The sequence below is a fragment of the Oncorhynchus masou genome, chromosome 24 (genome assembly GCF_036934945.1).
Source record: "Oncorhynchus masou masou isolate Uvic2021 chromosome 24, UVic_Omas_1.1, whole genome shotgun sequence".
Taxonomy (NCBI): Eukaryota; Metazoa; Chordata; class Actinopteri; order Salmoniformes; family Salmonidae; genus Oncorhynchus; species Oncorhynchus masou.
Genome location: NC_088235.1, coordinates 91910892 through 91930423, shown reverse-complemented (window position 1 = coordinate 91930423; position 19532 = coordinate 91910892). Strand labels below are relative to the sequence as shown.

Below are 19532 nucleotides of genomic sequence, written 5' to 3'. Positions count from 1 at the left end.
TGACACTTTTTATGGATATCTTTAAGAAATGGCTTTCTTCTTGCCACTCTTCCATAAAGGCCAGATTTGTGCAATATACGACTGATTGTTGTCCTATGGACAGAGTCTCCCACCTCAGCTGTAGATCTCTGCAGTTCATCCAGAGTGATCATGGGCCTCTTGGCTGCATCTCTGATCAGTCTTCTCCTTGTATGAGCTGAAAGTTTAGTGGGATGGCCAGGTCTTGGTAGATTTGCAGTGGTCTGATACTCCTTCCATTTCAATATTATCGCTTGCACAGTGCTCCTTGGGATGTTTAAAGCTTGGGATTTCTTTTTGTATCCAAATCCGTCTTTAAACTTCTTCACAACAGTATCTCGGACCTGCCTGGTGTGTTCCTTGTTCCTCATGATGCTCTCTGCGCTTTTAACGGACCTCTGAGACAATCACAGTGCAGGTGCATTTATACGGAGACTTGATTACACACAGGTGGATTGTATTTATCATCATTAGTCATTTAGGTAAACATTGGATCATTCAGAGATCCTCACTGAACTTCTGGAGAGAGTTTGCTGCACTGAAAGTAATGGGGCTGAATAATTTTGCAGTTTTTGATTTGTTAAAAAAGTTTGAAATATCCAATAAATGTCGTTATACTTCATGATTGTGTCCCACTTGTTGTTGATTCTTCACAAAAAAATACAGTTTTATATTTTTATGTTTGAAGCCTGAAATGTGGCAAAAGGTCGCAAAGTTCAAGGGGGCCGAATACTTTCGCAAGGCACTGTATATACAATATAAACTGTGCAGTGAAAATTACAGTATATACCACCCAACTACCACCCTCTCCTTGTAAACATAATGAGTCCACACTGACCCATCTGACCCAGCTGTAGCTGTCTCCCTCTGCAGCATGAAATTCCTGTAGTAGCAGTCCTCCCCTAACGTGTCATAAAAGAACGTCTCCCTCTTCCTTCTCAGAAAGTTGAGGAGGTCACCGAAGCAGCAATACTCTGTGATCACCAGGGTTGGGCCTGAAGACAAGGAGACAAATAGCCATGGTCAGTCACATGAATGTCATCCACCAAGAAACAACACACTAAAGACAAACAAGACAAACAAAACACCTTGAAATATAGACACACCAAAACAAGTATATCAAGTTTCAGGAGCACCACTCCTACAAGTTGCAAGAGCGCCACTCCTATATCATAAACATTAATACAACGAATAGTAAACAATACTTATGCCCAACAAGCAATGTTCCCTCAAATTGTTTGGGAGCTCTGAGCAAATTTCTGGTCTGCTGAGCGCAAACTTGAAGGCTGTGGAAATTCTGTGCAACTTCCAGCACGCATTTACATTGAACACTGAGGCTGTACCTGCTTTAAGTTAGTTTTAACTGTGGCCAAGTAGGCTACTGTGGCTATTTGATCCTAATGTTGGCGTACCAGGCCTTCCAGTGGCCTACCATAGAAAACTATGGAGAAAATGCATCCCATAATATTTTTACATGGAAATAGCTGTTCTATCATTCAGCCTTCAGTAGCAGCCAATGTGTGGTGTTCAATGTAGGCCTACATTCCATGAGAAAAAAATAAAACATGCAAGGCGTGAAATCAACCTTTTTATCCACTTGTCCTTCAGACAAGGAGGTGACTGAAAATGTAGTTTTGTTGTTTGATGCAAGAAACCACTTTACAAAATAAAATGTATTATATTCCCATACCATCATTACAGAGAACCAGACAAATTATGCTACCATCTGCCAATTGGCTACTTAGATTATTCAAGCCTATCTCAAAATATAAAACTACCCCTTTAAAACAAAAACAGCTCTTTACCTCTTAATATTTTCAAAGATGTCTAGAAATGTACATGTTTTGTAGGAAGCAATCACTCCCCTATTGTTGACTACAAGTTATCTATAACTGGGCTAATAATTCACTAACTAGCAATGGATATGAACAAAATGTGCACATGTGGATACATCCAGCTCTTCGCATGATCTCAAAACAAGTGCATCTACTCACTAAGACAGCTGTAAACTCAGTCTAGTTCAAAGTAAATGGCACAGATCCATATTTGGCAATGGTCTATTTGCATATAGGCCTACTGCAGCTCTGATTGGTAATGATGAAACGGTCTGTGTAGAGTATTGGCTGAGTATGGGCTGAGTCATGTGCAAAAGAATCATACTCCGATGCGTTGTGCCGACAACAAATTATTTAGCATAGTTCGTTTTGTTTCGGTATGTTGCATTGAAAGTGGCTAATATTGAGTGGATTCAACACAATTGCTACAGTAAAGAGAAACGTTGATAGTGTTAAATCACAGGGAAAACTCCACAAAGGCTGATATTTCACCAACAAGTCATACAATCCTTGGTGATAAAAGGGAGGATTGTTCCGATTATTACTGTATCTTAAAAACCTCTGCCAACTGTAGTTCCCAGATTGATAGTAGAATAGATTAGAATGAGAATAAGCCCTACAGTCCTCTAAATATGCTGCTCCTTACCTCCAACAGTACAGGCTCCCAGCAGGTTGACAATGTTCATGTGGTTTCCCAGGTAACTGAGAACTTTCAGCTCTGACATCAGAGCCTCCTTCTCAGTGGCATGGGCACTGGCTGTGGAAACACCACCAGAACATGATCATTTAAAAATGCTTCAAAGTCATCATCAAAGAAAACATCACAGGAAGTATGGCCTCTGGCTGGTTTATTGTCACAAGCATACATAAACTACATGACCAAAAGAATGTGGACACCTGCTCGTTGAACATCTCATTCCAAAATCATGGACATTAATATGGAGTTGGTCCCCCCTTTGCTGAATAACAGCCTTGACCCTTCTGGGAAGGCATTCCACTAGATGTTGGAACATTGCAACGGGGGCTTGCTTCCATTCAGCCGCAAGAGCATTGAATGAGGTTGGGTACTGATGTTGGGCGATGAGACCTGGCTCTCAGTCAGTGTTCCAATTCATCCCAAAGGTGTTCGATGGGGTTGAGGTCAGGGCTCTTTGCAGGCCAGTCGAGTTCTTCCACACGATCTCAATAAACCTTTTCTGTATGGACCTTGCTTTGTGCACAGGGGCATTGTCATGCTGAAACAGGAAAGGGCCTTCCCCAAAATGTTGCCACAAAGTTGGAAGCACAGAATCGTCTGAAATGTCATTATATGTTGTAGTGTTAAGATTTCCATTTACCGGAACTAAGGAGCCTAGCCCGAACCATGAAAAATAGTCACCTTCCACCAAACTTTACAGTTGGCACTATACATTCAGCAGGTAGCGTTCTATGGGCATCTGCCAAATACAGATTTGTTTGTCGGACTGCCAGATGGTGAAGCATGATTCATCACTCCAGAGAACAAGTTTCCACTGCTCCAGAGTCCAATCGTGGCGAGCTCAACAACACCCCATCCGATGTTTGGCATTGTGCATGGTGACCTTAGGCTTGTGTGCGTCTGCTCGGGCCAAGGAAACCCATTTCATGAAGCTCCCAACGAACAGTTTTTGTGCTGACGTTGCTTCCAACTTACTTGTTGGAAAGGTGGCAACTAATGATCATGCCTCGTTGAAAGTCACTGAGCTCTTCAGTAAGGTCATTCTACTGCCACTGTTTGTCTATGGAGATTGTTTGGCTGTGTGCTCAATTTTCTACACTTGTTTGAACCGTATCTGGCTGAAATAGCTGAATCTACTAATTTGAAGGGGGGATCCACATACTTTTGTATATACGGTGGATTCAGAAATTATTCAGAACCCTTTACTTTTCCACATTTTGCTATGTTACAGCCTTATTCTAAACATGATTTAAATATTTTTTTCCATCATCAATTTACACACAATAGCCAAAAATGACAATGAACATTTAGGCTAATTGATTAAAAAGAAAAACTTACATATCACATTGACATAAGTATTCAGACCCTTTACTCAGTACTTTGTTGAAGCACCTTTGGCAGTGATTACAGCCTTGATTCTTCTTCAGTATGATGCTACAAGCTTGGCACACCTGTATTTGGGGAGTTTATCCCATTCTTCTCTGCAGATCCTCTCAAGCTCTGTCAGGTTGGATGGGGAGCGTCACTGCACAGCTATTTTCAGGTCTCTCCAGAGATGTTCAATCTGGTTCAAGTCTGGGCTCTGGTTGGGCCACTCAAGGACATTCAGAGACTTGTCCCAAAGCCACTCCTGTGTTGTCTTGGCTGTGTGCTTAGGGTCGTTGTCCTGTTGGAAGGTGAACCTTCACCCCAGTCTGAGTTGCTGAATGCTCTGGAGCAGGTTTTTATCAAGGATCTCTCTGTACTTTGCTCTGTTCATCTTTCCCTCAATGCTGAATTATCTCCTGGTCCCTGTCGCTGAAAAACATCCCAAAAGCATGATGTTGCCACCACCATGCTTCACCGTACAGATGGTGCAAGGTTTCCTTCAGACGTGATGCTTGGCATTCAGGCCAATGAGTTCAAAATTGTTTTAATCAGACCAGAGAATCTTGTTCCTCATGGTCAGAAAGTCAGTTGGTGCCTTTTGGCAAACTCCAAGTGGGCTGTCATGTACCTTTTACTAAGGAGTGGCTTCGTCTGGCCACTCTATAGATAAAGACCTGATTGGTAGAGTGCTGCAGAGATGGTTGACCTTCCGGAAGGTTCTCTCATCTTCACAGAGGAACTCTGGAGGTCTGTCAGAGTGACCATCGGGTTCTTGGTCATCTCCCTGACCAAGGCCCTTCTCACCTGATTGCTCAGTTTGGCCGGGCGGCCAGCTCTCGGAAGAGTCTTGGTGGTTCATAACTTCTTCCACTTAAGAATGATGGAGGCCAATGTGTTCTTAGTGTTGTGCTTCCCCAGGTCTGTGCCTCTGAGCTCTATGGACAATTCCTTCGACTTCAAGGCTTGGTTTCTTCTCTGACATGCACTGTCAATTGTGGGACCTTATATAGACAGGTGTGTGCCTTTCCAAATCACGTCCAAGCAATTGGATTTACCACAGATGGACTCCAATTAAGTTGTAGAAACATCTCAAGGATGATTAATGGAAACAGGATGCACCTGAGCAAAGGGTCTGAATACTTATGTAAATAAGGTATTTAAATTTTTATTGAAGAAATTTGCAAACATTCATAAAAAAACAGTTTTTGCTTTGTCATTATGGGGTATTGTGTATAGATTAATGAGGGAAAAAAACTTTTAATACATTTTAGAATAAGGCTGTAACGTAACAAAATGTGGAAAAAGTCACAGGGTTTGAATACTTTCCGAATGCACTGTATAGTGTACATCAATGCAAACATACACACACGGTCAATAGCTAGTCAAATACATTTAGTTAAATATCCGGGTGTTTAGCGCCCATAGTTAGGGGCAGGGGTTCTCTCTGACAGTGTGACCTGACCAGGTCTGATCAGTCAGACACCTTAAAATACACACATCTATCATCACTTTTCATTGCTATATCAGCATTTTTACCATAATTTGTGATGTCTTACGTTTGAGCATTTTGACCGCCACTGTCATCACTGTATCCGCTTTGGACATTCCATAAGCAGTAGCCTCCACTACCTTTCCGAAGGCTCCGGAGCCCAGCGTTTTCCCTGCATGGAAACACAGACAGACAAACCAATGTTACTCCATCCTGTTCCTCTCCCACATCCTGTCTCCGCCACCTGTTACCAGGACATGCAGGATCCTGTTTGGGGTGGTTCGGATGAGGGAAAAAAACAACTCAAAAATGTCAACAGAGCGTTTGCTTAAGAGGGAGGGGTTGGTGTTCTTTAATAAAGAAAGCAGCTACATTAAATACATCATGCAGTTAGTGTATGCTCAGGGCTATTGTAAAAGTGTGACCAACTGGTGAGCAAATAGAGTGTAGATCCATCATTTTGAGACAGGTCCTGGGGATAAGGTATGATGTCACAACAAAGATACATTGCCTGGCTCCAAATAGCAAAACAAAATGCACTTCATTTCAACACCTGCTGCTATCGATTGAAACACATAAAATAGACCTAGATAATATTAAAACAAATGGTATATCATACAGTTCTGGATTAGAGATGATAAATACAGTACTGTAAGATGTCTGGGGCATCCTCCCTGCTTGGTGATTACCAGTGGTTTTTCTGAGTGTGATGACAGCGAAGGAACTCACCGAAACGCAGTTTGTCCCGGGGGAACTCCCACTCGTGATCGTATGGGAGCTGGGTAGGGTCAATATACACGTAGTTGTTTCCGTGGATACCTTCAATGACTTTCCACTGGATCTGGTATTTGGGTTTCTGTGAGGCCAGCAGAGAGTTATATTTGGATAAGTACAGAGGACACCATTAAACTCACATCAATCGTGGTACTTCAGCATAGAGTTTATTGACCTCTGAGTTAATGCAAATATATTTTTAAAGGTGAGCTACTATACCTTATCTTTGCCTATGACTTACTTTGTGTAATTTTCAAAGTTTATACAGTTGTGTAACCATTTGTAAAAGTGGCTGTGATGTATGAGAAGAGGTGAGTTTGGGTAGTTACCTGAGTAGAGGTAGTGAGTTTGGGTAGTTACCTGCAGGTACTTGTAGAAGAGCACTATGAGGATGAGGATGAGGAGGGCGGAGGCTGACACTATGCCAATCAGCAGAGGTGTGAAGAGCTCATGGGGAACTGTTCTCTCTGCAGGGACACACACCAGAGAGAGAGACATACAGTATCAGTGTAACGTTTTTTATATATATATATCTCTAACAGATAGATAGATACAGTGGGCAAAAAAGTATTTAGTCAGCCACCAATTGTGCAAATTCTCCCACTTAAAAAAAATGAGAGGCCTGTACTTTTCATCATAGGTACACTTCAACTACGACAGACAAAATGAGAAAAAAAATCCAGAGAATCACATTGTAAGATTTTTAATGAATTTATTTGCAAATTATGGTGGAAAATAAGTATTTGGTCAATAACAAAAGTTTCTCAATACTTTGTTATATACACTTTGTTACTTTGGTCCCAGCTCTCTGCAGGTCATTCACTAGGTCCCCTCGTGTGGTTCTGGGATTTTTACTCACCGTTCTTGTGATCATTTTGACCCCACGGGGTGAGATTTTGCGTGGAGCCCCAGATTGAGGGAGATTATCAGTGGTCTTGTATGTCTTCCATTTCCTAATAATTGCTCCCACAGTTGATTTCTTCAAACCAAGCTGCTTACCTATTGCAGATTCAGTCTTCCCAGCCTGGTGCAGGTCTACAATTTTGTTTCTGGTGTCCTTTGACAGCTCTTTGGTCTTGGCCATAGTGGAGTTTGGAGTGTGACTGTTTGAGGTTGTGGACAGGTGTCTTTTATACTGATATCAAGTTCAAACAGGTGCCATTAATACAGGTAACGAGTGGAGGACAGAGGAACCTCTTAAATAAGATACAGGTATGTGAGAGCCAGAAATCTTGCTTGTTTGTAGGTGACCAAATACTTATTTTTCCACCATGATTTGCAAATAAATTAATTAAAAATCCTACAATGTGATTTTCTAGTCTGTCATACTTGAAGTGTACCTATGATGAAAATTACAGGCCTGTCTCATCTTTTTAAGTGGGAGAACTTGCACAATTGGTGGCTGACTAAATACTTTTTTGCCCCACTGTATATAACAGACAGAGATAAAAGAGAAAGATATCCGTGAGGAACACTGATAGACAGAAATCAGTTTTAATGTTAGGCAACATATTGGCCTTTAGCACTGTGCAGTATCATATGTGCTACATTGTGGTCTTTCAGTGATCACTCAAAGTTGTTCATATTACTTGAATCAAACTGTGTTTTGTATACTATTTATTACCCAATTCCTTAATTCCCATTCTAGTTGTACAGCATGCAGTAATGCTGTGCAGCATGATGTGGTGGTGCTGCTGCTGTTGTTGTTATGTATATCTGTATAATGAGTCTTCTGTTCCTTTGTGTAGCGGTTTGTGATGTGTTATTGTTTTGCTAGCTCTGTACACTGGGGTGTAATAAGCTCTTTAGCCATAAGAGGCTTTCTCTCCATTTCAAATCATCTGAGAATGCAGAGTATGCAGGAACTAATCCTCTGTAAACCTGTTAGTGGCTTTGAAAGCTCTCCATCCATCTCTATTTTATTCCCCTACAACTCCCTGGGTCCATGGAGGGCTGCGTCCAAAATTCCCACAGCGTCGAAACACTCGGCCAGGACTCCCACTGTGCTCCAGACTTCCCTGCACGTCTCCACGCGTCTGTCATGCTCTGCAGAGAGGAGCGCTAAAGCCTGGGCACATGCTCCTCCAGGTCTGTCCTGCTCTGCAGAGAGGAGCGCTAAAGCCTGGGCACATGCTCCTCCAGGTCTGTCCTGCTCTGCAGAGAGGAGCGCTAAAGCCTGGGCACATGCTCCTCCAGGTCTGTCCTGCTCTGCAGAGAGGAGCGCTAAAGCCTGGGCACATGCTCCTCCAGGTCTGTCATGCTCTGCAGAGAGGAGCGCTAAAGCCTGGGCACATGCTCCTCCAGGTCTGTCATGCTCTGCAGAGAGGAGCGCTAAAGCCTGGGCACATGCTCCTCCAGGCCTCTGTCCTCCATGCTCTGCAGAGAGGAGCGCTAAAGCCTGGGCACATGCTCCTCCAGGTCTGTCCTGCTCTGCAGAGAGGAGCGCTAAAGCCTGGGCACATGCTCCTCCAGGTCTGTCCTGCTCTGCAGAGAGGAGAGCTAAAGCCTGGACACATGCTCCTCCAGGTCTGTCCTGCTCTGCAGAGAGGAGAGCTAAAGCCTGGGCACATGCTCCTCCAGGTCTGTCCTGCTCTGCAGAGAGGAGCGCTAAAGCCTGGGCACATGCTCCTCCAGGTCTGTCCTGCTCTGCAGAGAGGAGCGCTAAAGCCTGGGCACATGCTCCCCCAGGTCTGTCCTGCTCTGCAGAGAGGAGCCTGCCTGGCTTTTTATTTATTTAACCTGTATTTAACTAGGCAAGTCAGTTAAAAAAAAAAGACTTACAATAACGGCTTACCCCGGCCAAACCTAGACAACAGTGGGCCAATTGTGCATCGCCATATGGGACTCCCAATCACAGCCGGATGTGATACCGGCTGGATTTGAACCATGGACAGTAGGGACGCCTCTTGCACTGAGATGCAGTGCCTTAGACCTCTGTGCCACTCAGGAGCACAGCTACACACACACCTCGTCCATAATGCCCACCCACATGCCCACTGTGTCCAGGCAGCTACCCCTCCTCCTCTACACCATACCAATCTTATCTTCATACCCACGCCAAGACAACTCTCTTCTCACTCTTGCTTCTTCTGCCGTCATACTCCACTAGCGCATCCCACAGTGTATAAACAGGATGTTCTAGATAGCTGGATTTGTGGTACAAAAGTACTCTATACCCTACCACTGATGACCATTTATGCCAGTAAGTGATGATACATTATCACAAATCACACACATTTGTGGTATGTCGCTCTGCCTATGTTTACATAAGAGACTCCAGGCCTATATGAGTGTTTAATCTTGAACCTCTATCAATGGGTAAGATCTATGTCAAAATCCAAGTCATTCGTAAACATTCAGATGAACCAAATTGAGAAATGGTTTGTGTGAGTGTTGATGATGCGTATAACTTAAACGACCTTGATCCACATAAAGAGAAACAGCTGTAACTCTGCACCTCGGGTTAGACATAATGGGAGAAGGAATGAGCTGTCTGACCTAAATGTTCTTGGTGACCTGTACAAATTACAGATGGAAAGTAATGTAGTTCATGTAATGTAGTACTGCATTAACAACATTTATTTATGAATATTTCATATTAAGTACTGTCTATAAAATATATATAATGAGAGAGGCCTGAATGGGATAGCCAGTCTGTAGGGGAACAACCAAACACAGACACCTTCCAGTCACTATGTCCTCTCTAGGTTTGTTGACACTGTACTTAATTATAATCCCAAGGTAGGGATATCCTAGGGATTAACACCAAACACATCAATTTAAAAACACACGGACAGGCTAGCTGACACCAGGACCACATAAACACCCCCAAGCCCCCCGCCAATAACTCCGGACTCTTGTTTATACTGCTTGTGTATTTGTATTTATTATGGATCCACATTAGCAGCTGCCAAAGCAGCAGCTACTATTTCTGGGGTCCAGAAAAATTAAGGCAGTTTATACAATTTTAAAAACATTACATTCACAGATTTCACAACACACTGTGTGTGTGTGAGTGTGTGAGAAGGGGGGTTACTTTAGTACTCTAGGAACCTTATGGCAGGTTTATGTAGAGTAGATCACCTGAGTCCTCTTTAGGCCAACAGTTGTGAGGTACACAAATAGTCACAGCTATCGGCTAGTAAGGAAGACATCGGTTTATGAATGTATATCTGGGCCAATATGAAAAATACTGAATGCTAAGTTCCTGGAAATGGGTCCAGAGAGATAAGTTGTCTGAGCCGGTAGATTCCGGAGAGTGAGGGGTCTGTGTTTTTCTCATGGAGTCTGCAAAGTGCTCTGCTCAAGGTGAGAAAAGGCAAGGCTATGCAAAATTCACATCTTAAAAACACCACATTTTTACCGGTTGTGCGTGCATGTGTTTTGAAAGTGTTTATCCAGGAATAAATTGCTGACACACACAGTCATGCACACACATAGCAGGATGATGAGCTTCAATCCTATCACAGAGGTACAGACAGCACCTTCCCAGTAACTGTATGTATGTATGTATGTATGTATGTATGTATGTATGTATGTATGTATGTATGTATGTATGTATGTATGTACGTATGTACAGTGCCTTGCGAAAGTATTCGGCCCCTTGAACTTTGCGACCTTTTGCCACATTTCAGGCTTCAAACATAAAGATATAAAACTGTATTTTTTTGTGAAGAATCAACAACAAGTGGGACACAATCATGAAGTGGAATGACATTTATTGGATATTTCAAACTTTTTTAACAAATCAAAAACTGAAAAATTGGGCGTGCAAAATTATTCAGCCCCCTTAAGTTAATACTTTGTAGCTCCAACTTTTGCTGCGATTACAGCTGTAAGTCGCTTGGGGTATGTCTCTATCAGTTTTGCACATCGAGAGACTGAAATTTTTTCCCATTCCTCCTTGCAAAACAGCTCGAGCTCAGTGAGGTTGGATGGAGAGCATTTGTGAACAGCAGTTTTCAGTTCTTTCCACAGATTCTTGATTGGATTCAGGTCTGGACTTTGACTTGGCCATAACACCTGGATATGTTTATTTTTGAACCATTCCATTGTAGATTTTGCTTTGTTTTGGATCATTGTCTTGTTGGAAGACAAATCTCCGTCCCAGTCTCAGGTCTTTTGCAGACTCCATCAGGTTTTCTTCCAGAATGGTCCTGTATTTGGCTCCATCCATCTTCCCATCAATTTTAACCATCTTCCCTGTCCCTGCTGAAGAAAAGCAGGCCCAAACCATGATGCTGCCACCACCATGTTTGACAGTGGAGATGGTGTGTTCAGGGTGATGAGCTGTGTTGCTTTTACGCCAAACATAACGTTTTGCATTGTTGTCAAAAAGTTCAATTTTGGTTTCATCTGACCAGAGCACCTTCTTCCGCATGTTTGGTGTGTCTCCCAGGTGGCTTGTGGCAAACTTTAAACAACACTTTTTATGGATATCTTTAAGAAATGGCTTTCTTCTTGCCACTCTTCCATAAAGGCCAGATTTGTGCAATATACTACTGATTGTTGTCCTATGGACAGTGTTTCCCACCTCAGCTGTAGATCTCTGCAGTTCATCCAGAGTGATCATGGGCCTCTTGGCTGCATCTCTGATCAGTCTTCTCCTTGTATGAGCTGAAAGTTTAGAGGGACGGCCAGGTCTTGGTAGATTTGCAGTGGTCTGATACTCCTTCCATTTCAATATTATCGCTTGCACAGTGCTCCTTGGGATGTTTAAAGCTTGGGAAATCTTTTTGTATCCAAATCCGGCTTTAAACTTCTTCACAACAGTATCTCGGACCTGCCTGGTGTGTTCCTTGTTCTTCATGATGCTCTCTGCGCTTTTAACGGAACTCTGAGACTATCACAGTGCAGGTGCATTTATACGGAGACTTGATTACACACAGGTGGATTGTATTTATCATCATTAGTCATTTAGGTCAACATTGGATCATTCAGAGATCCTCACTGAACTTCTGGAGAGAGTTTGCTGCACTGAAAGTAAAGGGGCTGAATAATTTTGCACGCCCAATTTTTCAGTTTTTGATTTGTTAAAAAGTTTGAAATATCCAATAAATGTCGTTCCACTTCATGATTGTGTCCCACTTGTTGTTGATTCTTCAGAAAAAAATACAGTTTTATATCTTTATGTTTGAAGCCTGAAATGTGGCAAAAGGTCGCAAAGTTCAAGGGGGCCGAATACTTTCGCAAGGCACTGTATGTATGTGTGTGTGTGTGTGCGTGTGTCACCACAACTCACCACTGATAGAGAACAGTGTGAAGTCCTGCTCTCCCTCCACGGTGGCCACACACTCCAGAGTGTGAAATCTTCCTGTGGTAATGTTAAGCCTGCTCTCCACCTCCATCTTCCCAAAGGAAGGACTCAACAACGTCACTGTGACAATGTCCTGCTCCTCCTGAGTGGCGTTCATCTGGTGGGAGCACCTGAGGGGGACAACGGGACAAACTGTCTACCAAACTAGTGTGACTGAATTTGGATGTTGTTTTCAGTAGCTTTGAGTCCATTGTTTCATGTGGCACTAAACACAGCAGTTGTTATTGTCAAACGGATGAATGTACTGTTATGTACTGAGTATACAAACGGGAGACTAAGGGTTCACATTAGATCATGGACATTTAAAAGTGAGGAAATTTTGATTGAAATGCAGGTAATTTAGAGTCAACCATCCCTTCTTTCCCCAATTATGTTCACCATAAGTGCCCTTCAAAACAACAGCCAGGTACAGAGAGTCTTTGGACAGCACTGGGGCATGACGCATACGAACATACATTGGTCTTAAATCAATGTTCCCAGATAAAACATCACTGTCCCAGGCTAAATCAATCCATCCCCAACCATGCCAGTCTTCCTGCGCAAACTAAAGGAACCCATACGATCCTCCACATCAGCTAAAACAACATCACCTTAGTGGTACACAAAGTCCACAGAGTGAAAACATGTGTTATCCAATATCATCAAGTTACATTATGATGACAGCTATAATGTTGAAAGGGAAAAGGCTGGGGATTAGTCTGTTGTTTGAAGTAGAGCACAATGATTGGAAGAAGTAGAGAGTGCCCCAAGCAAGGCTCCACATTTCACAGCACCGTACCAAGAACAGCATCTGTTTTCCACATACTGACACATCCAAGTCACACTTAAAGAACATCTCAGAGCTTCTTCAGTGTACGTGTGTGCAGTATGTGTGTGCAGTATGTGTGTGCGGTATGTGTGTGTTAATAGTCTAATAAATAACATGAGCTGGAGCACATTCAGAGAACATTAACTAGTGTGGAGCTGCTGACTAACGGCAAATAAATTGCAAGCCATCAAAAAATAAATAAAGAGAGCCGCACACTCTATAAACTCACAGTTTACTGGGTATAAATTACTGGGAGTTTATATATAGAGAGTGTGAGACTATTTATTTGTGTGTACCAATAAAGTTGGATGTGTGGGCCAATAAAGGCTGATTTTAAACATTGAGGCATTCTAAAGACATTTCATACCATCACCTAGTACCTTAAGTATACAAAAAAATAAAATACACATGGCAAGGGTAACTATAAGCTTGTTTGTTTGAGTTGGACAGCTCTAAGTTGAATTGATCCTAATTGAAAGTGATTGGATAATGATTAGCCAATTGCCTCTGACTCATTGCCAGTGTTTCCTGGGATTGGTGTTGCCATCATCATTATAAATAACTTCTGAGAACATACTGTCCAATCCCCAAATCATAACGTTCATCTCATTCCAAGCCAACAAACCAATCACAAATCACCTCTCCAAACCTTGATCAGTTCAGTCCACCAACAAATAACACCTGTCCAATCCCACTTCTGCTTATTCTCTGGGAAGGTCAAGACAAATAGACCATTTTGAAACCCTCTCACTAAGGTCTTCTCAAATCAAATCAGATTTTAATGGTTGCATTCACATATTTAACAGATATTATTGTGTAACAAAATTGTTGTGTTCCTAGCTCCAACAGTGCAGTATTATCTAACAATACACACAAATCTACAAAGTAAAATAATGGAATTAAGATATATAGAAACATTATGAAGAGCAACGTCAGAGGAAGTAGATAACAGGCTTTGTAGCCAAAATCCTGAAATATCCCTTTAAGTCATTACAGTTGAATTTCTAAATTCCCCCGATCTATCAACCAATCATAGCATATCATTGGGAGTATGTGTGTGTGTTACCCCAGTGATCTCACCTCATATAAGGCTGTTCACAGTAGTACCAGGTGATCTGTGGGGCAGGGTATCCCTCAGCTACACATCGCACCTGTCCATCAACTGGGCCATCATGAGATACAATCTCTGGTTTACCTGAGCACAAACATGTTAGTGTTGATACCAGGTGGGTATATATAGCATATAAATCAACCGTGATGCTCTGGATCACTGCAGTTTTGATGGTTGGGGGAGGGGGGCGAAAGAGGTGTTGGGCTTTAACATCTGGTCATAAATGCCATATCATGTTAATGATCAATTGCATCATATTGACAGTATACAGAAGTGAAGTCTCAGACTGCACATTTCCCAATATAATGTATGTGTGGCTCCAGGGCACCTTAAGATAATATAATGTCATGACTTACTGATAACGTAGACGGTAAATGACTGATTGATTGTTGCATCACCATTGGAGGCATAAAAGGTGTAGACCCCACTCTCTGACATTTTCAAACGCACCAGCCTGAGCTCACTGTTGTACCTGGTGATTAAATCAACCACAAAAATGTAAAAAACAACTGGTGTTATTGCAGCTGATTTATTTAAGTAAACCACTCATGATTAACACAGTACCAGGCGTGGTTCAACAACTGCCCAATGATTCTTTACCATCAGAAAGACGGTTATTTCCCCACAGTTTAACTGCACAGTATTACAGCACACACAAAAAGCCCAGAAGCACTAATTAATTTTTACTGAATTTCTCAGGCAGCTCTGGAGTGTGGTAAAGCAGGGCCAGGGAAAGGCTGGCTGTTGCAGAAAAGTGTAATCATCTCTCAATGACCCAGGGCCAGTTAGAAACCAAAAGGTGTTACATTTCAGTGAGAGGGTGTAATGAACATATTCATCATGTGGTAGGCCCAGGGCAAGGAGAGCGTGTTGTTTTGTATTTGTGTGTGGACGTGTTTAACTATACTTTTTTGTTGTTGTGTGTGTGTGTGTTTGTTTATCTATACTTGTTGGGAGCCGAAGTCACCACGATGATAGTAAACTAACGAAAATTTGACCAACTGGGGACATTTTGTTGGTCCCTACAATGTCGAATGCTATTTCTAGGGGGTTTAGTGCTAAGGTTAGAATTAGTGTTAGAATTAGGTTAGGTGCTATGGTTAGGTTATAGGTTAGGGAAAATAAGATTTTCAATGGGACTGAATTGTATGTGCCCACAAGGTTAGCTGTGCAAGACTCTCTCTCTGTGTGTGTGTGTGTGTGTGTGTGTGTGTGTGTGTGTGTGTGTGTGTGTGTGTGTGTGTGTGTGTGTGTGTGTGTGTGTGTGTGTGTGTGTGTGTGTGTGTGTGTGTGTGTGTGTGTGTGTGTGTGTGTGTGTGTGTCAGGGTTTCCATCAGCCAGTAATTGCCGGATTTTGGCAGATTTTTTACATTTTTATTCCGTCCAATTCTCCGGGGTTGCCCTGCGGCTGAGGAGGGAAAGAAAGCGAGAGATGAACCTTGGCCTAGCCTAATGTTGAGGAGGAGATGGAGGCCTTTTTCATTGAGTAAAACAAAAGTTAGAGAGTACGCCTATAGTGAAAAGTATTCAAGGCAGGGCTCCAGACTGACTATTTAGTTGCATTTTGCGACCCTTTGACTAGGCTGCGCAAGTAAAAAAAATGGATTGGTTGCGTCAGTGCGGGCTGCACATGAATTCACCTCACTAAAAACATATTTTTTAGGAGGTTAAAAACATGATTAGGTCAAACAGTAAAGTTCATTATCCTCATGATTCATGTCATGAAAGTGTGTGCCTGCCTGCCCCTGTACCTGTTTCGCTGGGGCCTGTTTGTGTCCAGCGAGCCATTCTATCTCTCTCTCCTTCCCTGGGGGGGAATGCTCTGGGAGAAAGAAAAGTGTTCTGATTGTATAACATTTGAATATCCAGTTGCTGGGAAAACACAGCTATACGGTTGTCACATATGGATAGAAGATGTTCTCAGCTTTCTGTAGGTATACTTTCTATTTCTCAACTCTTCAATTATAAGCTCAATAGCAACTATTTTTACAGATATGGAGCTAGCGAATTGTGCATTGGCCATTGGGAGTGCATAGGCCTCATTGGACATTTTTTTGGACATTAAATGTACTGTTAAATTAATACATGGCTACTATGAGTGGGTATTATCTTTAGAGTTAGTGATATCGCTAATGTGCTTTGATTTTCCACTTACTCAGGTGGTGAATTAGCCCCAAATAAATTAGCCTATGATATTAGAGCACATAAGGATGCAAGCAACAAAAATCTGAAAATTCTGGAGCTCTATTTGAAAAGTAAAATATAACAACAATTGCATCATTGTCTACCCACAATGCATGACATATCACTGGATTAGGTTGCACATTCAAATATTTTGAATCCCAACATCACAAGATAATTACACAACTTATTTCTTCAATAAGTTCAAATCCCCGAGCTGACAAGGTACAAATCTGTCATTCTGCCCCTGAACAGGCAGTTAATCCACTTCCTAGGCCGTTATTGAAAATAAGAATTTGTTCTTAACTGACTTGCCTAGTTAAATAAAAGGTAAAATAAAAAAAATGAAAATACCATCTCAGTAGTCTATTACACTGTGAATGACTTTATAAGATGATAGGCCTACTATTTTTCTCTATTGTGTGATGGCACCATTTTTGGGGGGGTAAAACCAAATCATGGGCTGGTGCCACCAGGGGAAAATGTTCATCTGGAGCCCTGCTACAAGGGCAAAGTCCTCCGTATGGAAAAGTTTTAATGTTGTAGTGAACAAAGATGAGAAGAATGTTGGCGCGGCCAAATGTAGGCAACTGTGCAATACACTCTTCAGGTAGGAAGAAATTTTTCATAAATTTACATTTTTGTATTTATAATCATTTGTTTTGTCATTATTGTTATTTTTAAAAGATCATTGTTATTATTGTAGGCCTATTTATTAACCCAAACCAGTTATTTAAAATATGCAAAATGTGTTTTGTTTCATTCTTTTGAGACATTTTCATTGGCTAAATTAAGTTCGATCTGTCTTTTTAATTGTGTGCTCCGTATTTTGTTTAAGATGGGTTATAAGTAGGCATGTTGTAAAATAAATATCATTAAACTATTGCTGTCATTTGTTGGGTATGGTATGCACTCGCCTTTCTTGGTAATTGCTCCAATATAGCCTGTTCAAAACTTTTGGGAAGGTTTAAACCAGTTTGTAAGTGCATAGTTTAATTTTGTTGAGCCAGTTTCTTTGGCCAAAATAAGTTCCAACTGTAATGTTGTGTTTACCACAATATAATTTATCCTGTTTGTATTTTCCCAAAAAACAATGGCTTGACTTGCTTTTGACATTACCCTAATAAAATGTAGAAACGTTTGTGAAGATTTGGTGTGGTGTGGCTAATAGCCTATTATTTTTATTGATTTTTTTATTTAAACGTTTATTTAACTAGGCAAGTCAGTTAATAACAAATTCTTATTTACAATGACGTCCTACCAAAAGGCAAAAAGGCCTGCTGCGGGGATGGATGCTGGGATTATTATTATTATTTTTTAAATCAAATATAAATATAGAACAAAACACACATCACGACGAGAGACAACATAACACTACATAAAGAGAGACCTAAGACAACAACATAGCAAGGCAGCAACACATGACAACACAGCATGGTAACACAACATAACAACAACATTGTAGCAACACAACATGGTAGCAGCACAAAACATGGTACAAACATTACTGGGCACAGACAACAGCACAAAGGGAAAGGTAGAGACAACAATACATCACACAAAGCAGTCACAACTGTCAGTAAGTGTCCATGATTGAGTCTTTGAATGAAGAGATTGAGATAAAACTGTCCAGTTTGAGTGTTTTTAGCAGCTCGTTCCAGTCGCTAGCTGCAGCGAACTTAAAAAAGGAGCGACCCATGGATGTGTGTGCTTTGGGGAATTAAACAGAGTGTGACTGGCAGAACGGGTGTTGTATGTGGAGGATGAGGGCTGCAGTAGATATCTCAGATAGGGGGAGTGTGGGGGGAGTGAGGCCTAAGAGGGTTTTATGAATAAGCATCAACCAGTGGGTCTTGCAATGGGTATACAGAGATGACCAGTTTACAGAGGAGTATAGAGTTCAGTGATGTGTCCTATAAGGAGCATCAGTGGCAAATCTGATGGCCAAATGGTGAAGAATATTTAGCCACTCGAGAGCACCCTTACCTGCCGATCTATAAATTACGTCTCCGTAATCTAGCATGGGTAAGGTGGTCATCTGAATCAGGGTTAGTTTGACAGCTGGGGTGTCAGAGGAGCGATTACGATAGAGGAAACCATGTCTAGATTTAACCTTAGCCTGCAGCTTTGATATGTGCTGAGAGAAGGACAGTGTACCATCAAGCCATATTCCTTAGTACTTGTATGAGGTGACTACCTCAAGCTCTAAACCCTCAGACGTAGTAATCACACTGGTAGGGAGAGGGGCATTCTTCTAACCATACCACAACCTTTGTTTTGGAGGTGTTCAGAACAAGGTTAAGGGCAGAGAAAGCTTGTTGGACACTAAGAAAGCTTTGTTGTAGAGCATTTAGCACAAAATCAATTTACGAATTAGCCTCTTTCTGTACGCTTATATCTGTATAACAGACACAGAAACCTATCAGACAAGTATAAAGTAATTAATGTCAGTGTTGTAGCATGCCACAGGCATATCTCTATCTCTCTGGGACTAGGCCTAAACCTCTCTTCCTTTATATTATTACATCAATAGACCTACCCAGCAAACAGGAGACGTCCAGATGTCATTCTGCAACATTCCTACTATGTTATCCCTCTAACGTTCTGGGAAGGTTCTAAGAACGTCAATTGATGGTACCAAGGGAATGTTCTCTGGGGGACCTTCGTCTAGTTCCCTGTAAGTTCACATGACGTCATTGAGGACCATGTCAGGACCATTTTAGGACATTCTCAGGACTTTCATCTTACTTGTCCTCAGGAAATCGTGTAATAGTCCCAATGGAACGTTCTTTGGGGGACCTTTGTTTAGTTTCCTTGAAGTTCCCAGGATGTCATTGAGGACCATGTCAGGAACATGGCAGGAACCTTTTAGGACATTAATTTTACTCATCCTTAGGATGTCACGTGATGGTCCCAATGAAATGTTCTCAGGTTT

At 41.8% G+C, this 19532-nt stretch overlaps 1 protein-coding gene across 2 annotated transcripts in view; it reads right to left on the bottom strand.

Annotated features, from left to right (window-relative positions):
- The window catches only part of LOC135513020 (mast/stem cell growth factor receptor Kit-like), a 48300-nt gene that overhangs the window by 12183 nt on the left and 16585 nt on the right, over positions 1–19532 (bottom strand). For both annotated transcript variants that reach the window (XM_064935652.1, XM_064935653.1), the window contains exons 7-14: positions 14773–14888; positions 14386–14500; positions 12423–12607; positions 6542–6648; positions 6137–6263; positions 5475–5579; positions 2500–2610; positions 857–1013 (exon numbers count right to left, since the gene is read on the bottom strand). In XM_064935652.1, coding sequence (XP_064791724.1) covers positions 857–1013; positions 2500–2610; positions 5475–5579; positions 6137–6263; positions 6542–6648; positions 12423–12607; positions 14386–14500; positions 14773–14888 — 1023 coding nt within the window. The remainder of the gene's footprint in view (positions 1–856; positions 1014–2499; positions 2611–5474; positions 5580–6136; positions 6264–6541; positions 6649–12422; positions 12608–14385; positions 14501–14772; positions 14889–19532) is intronic.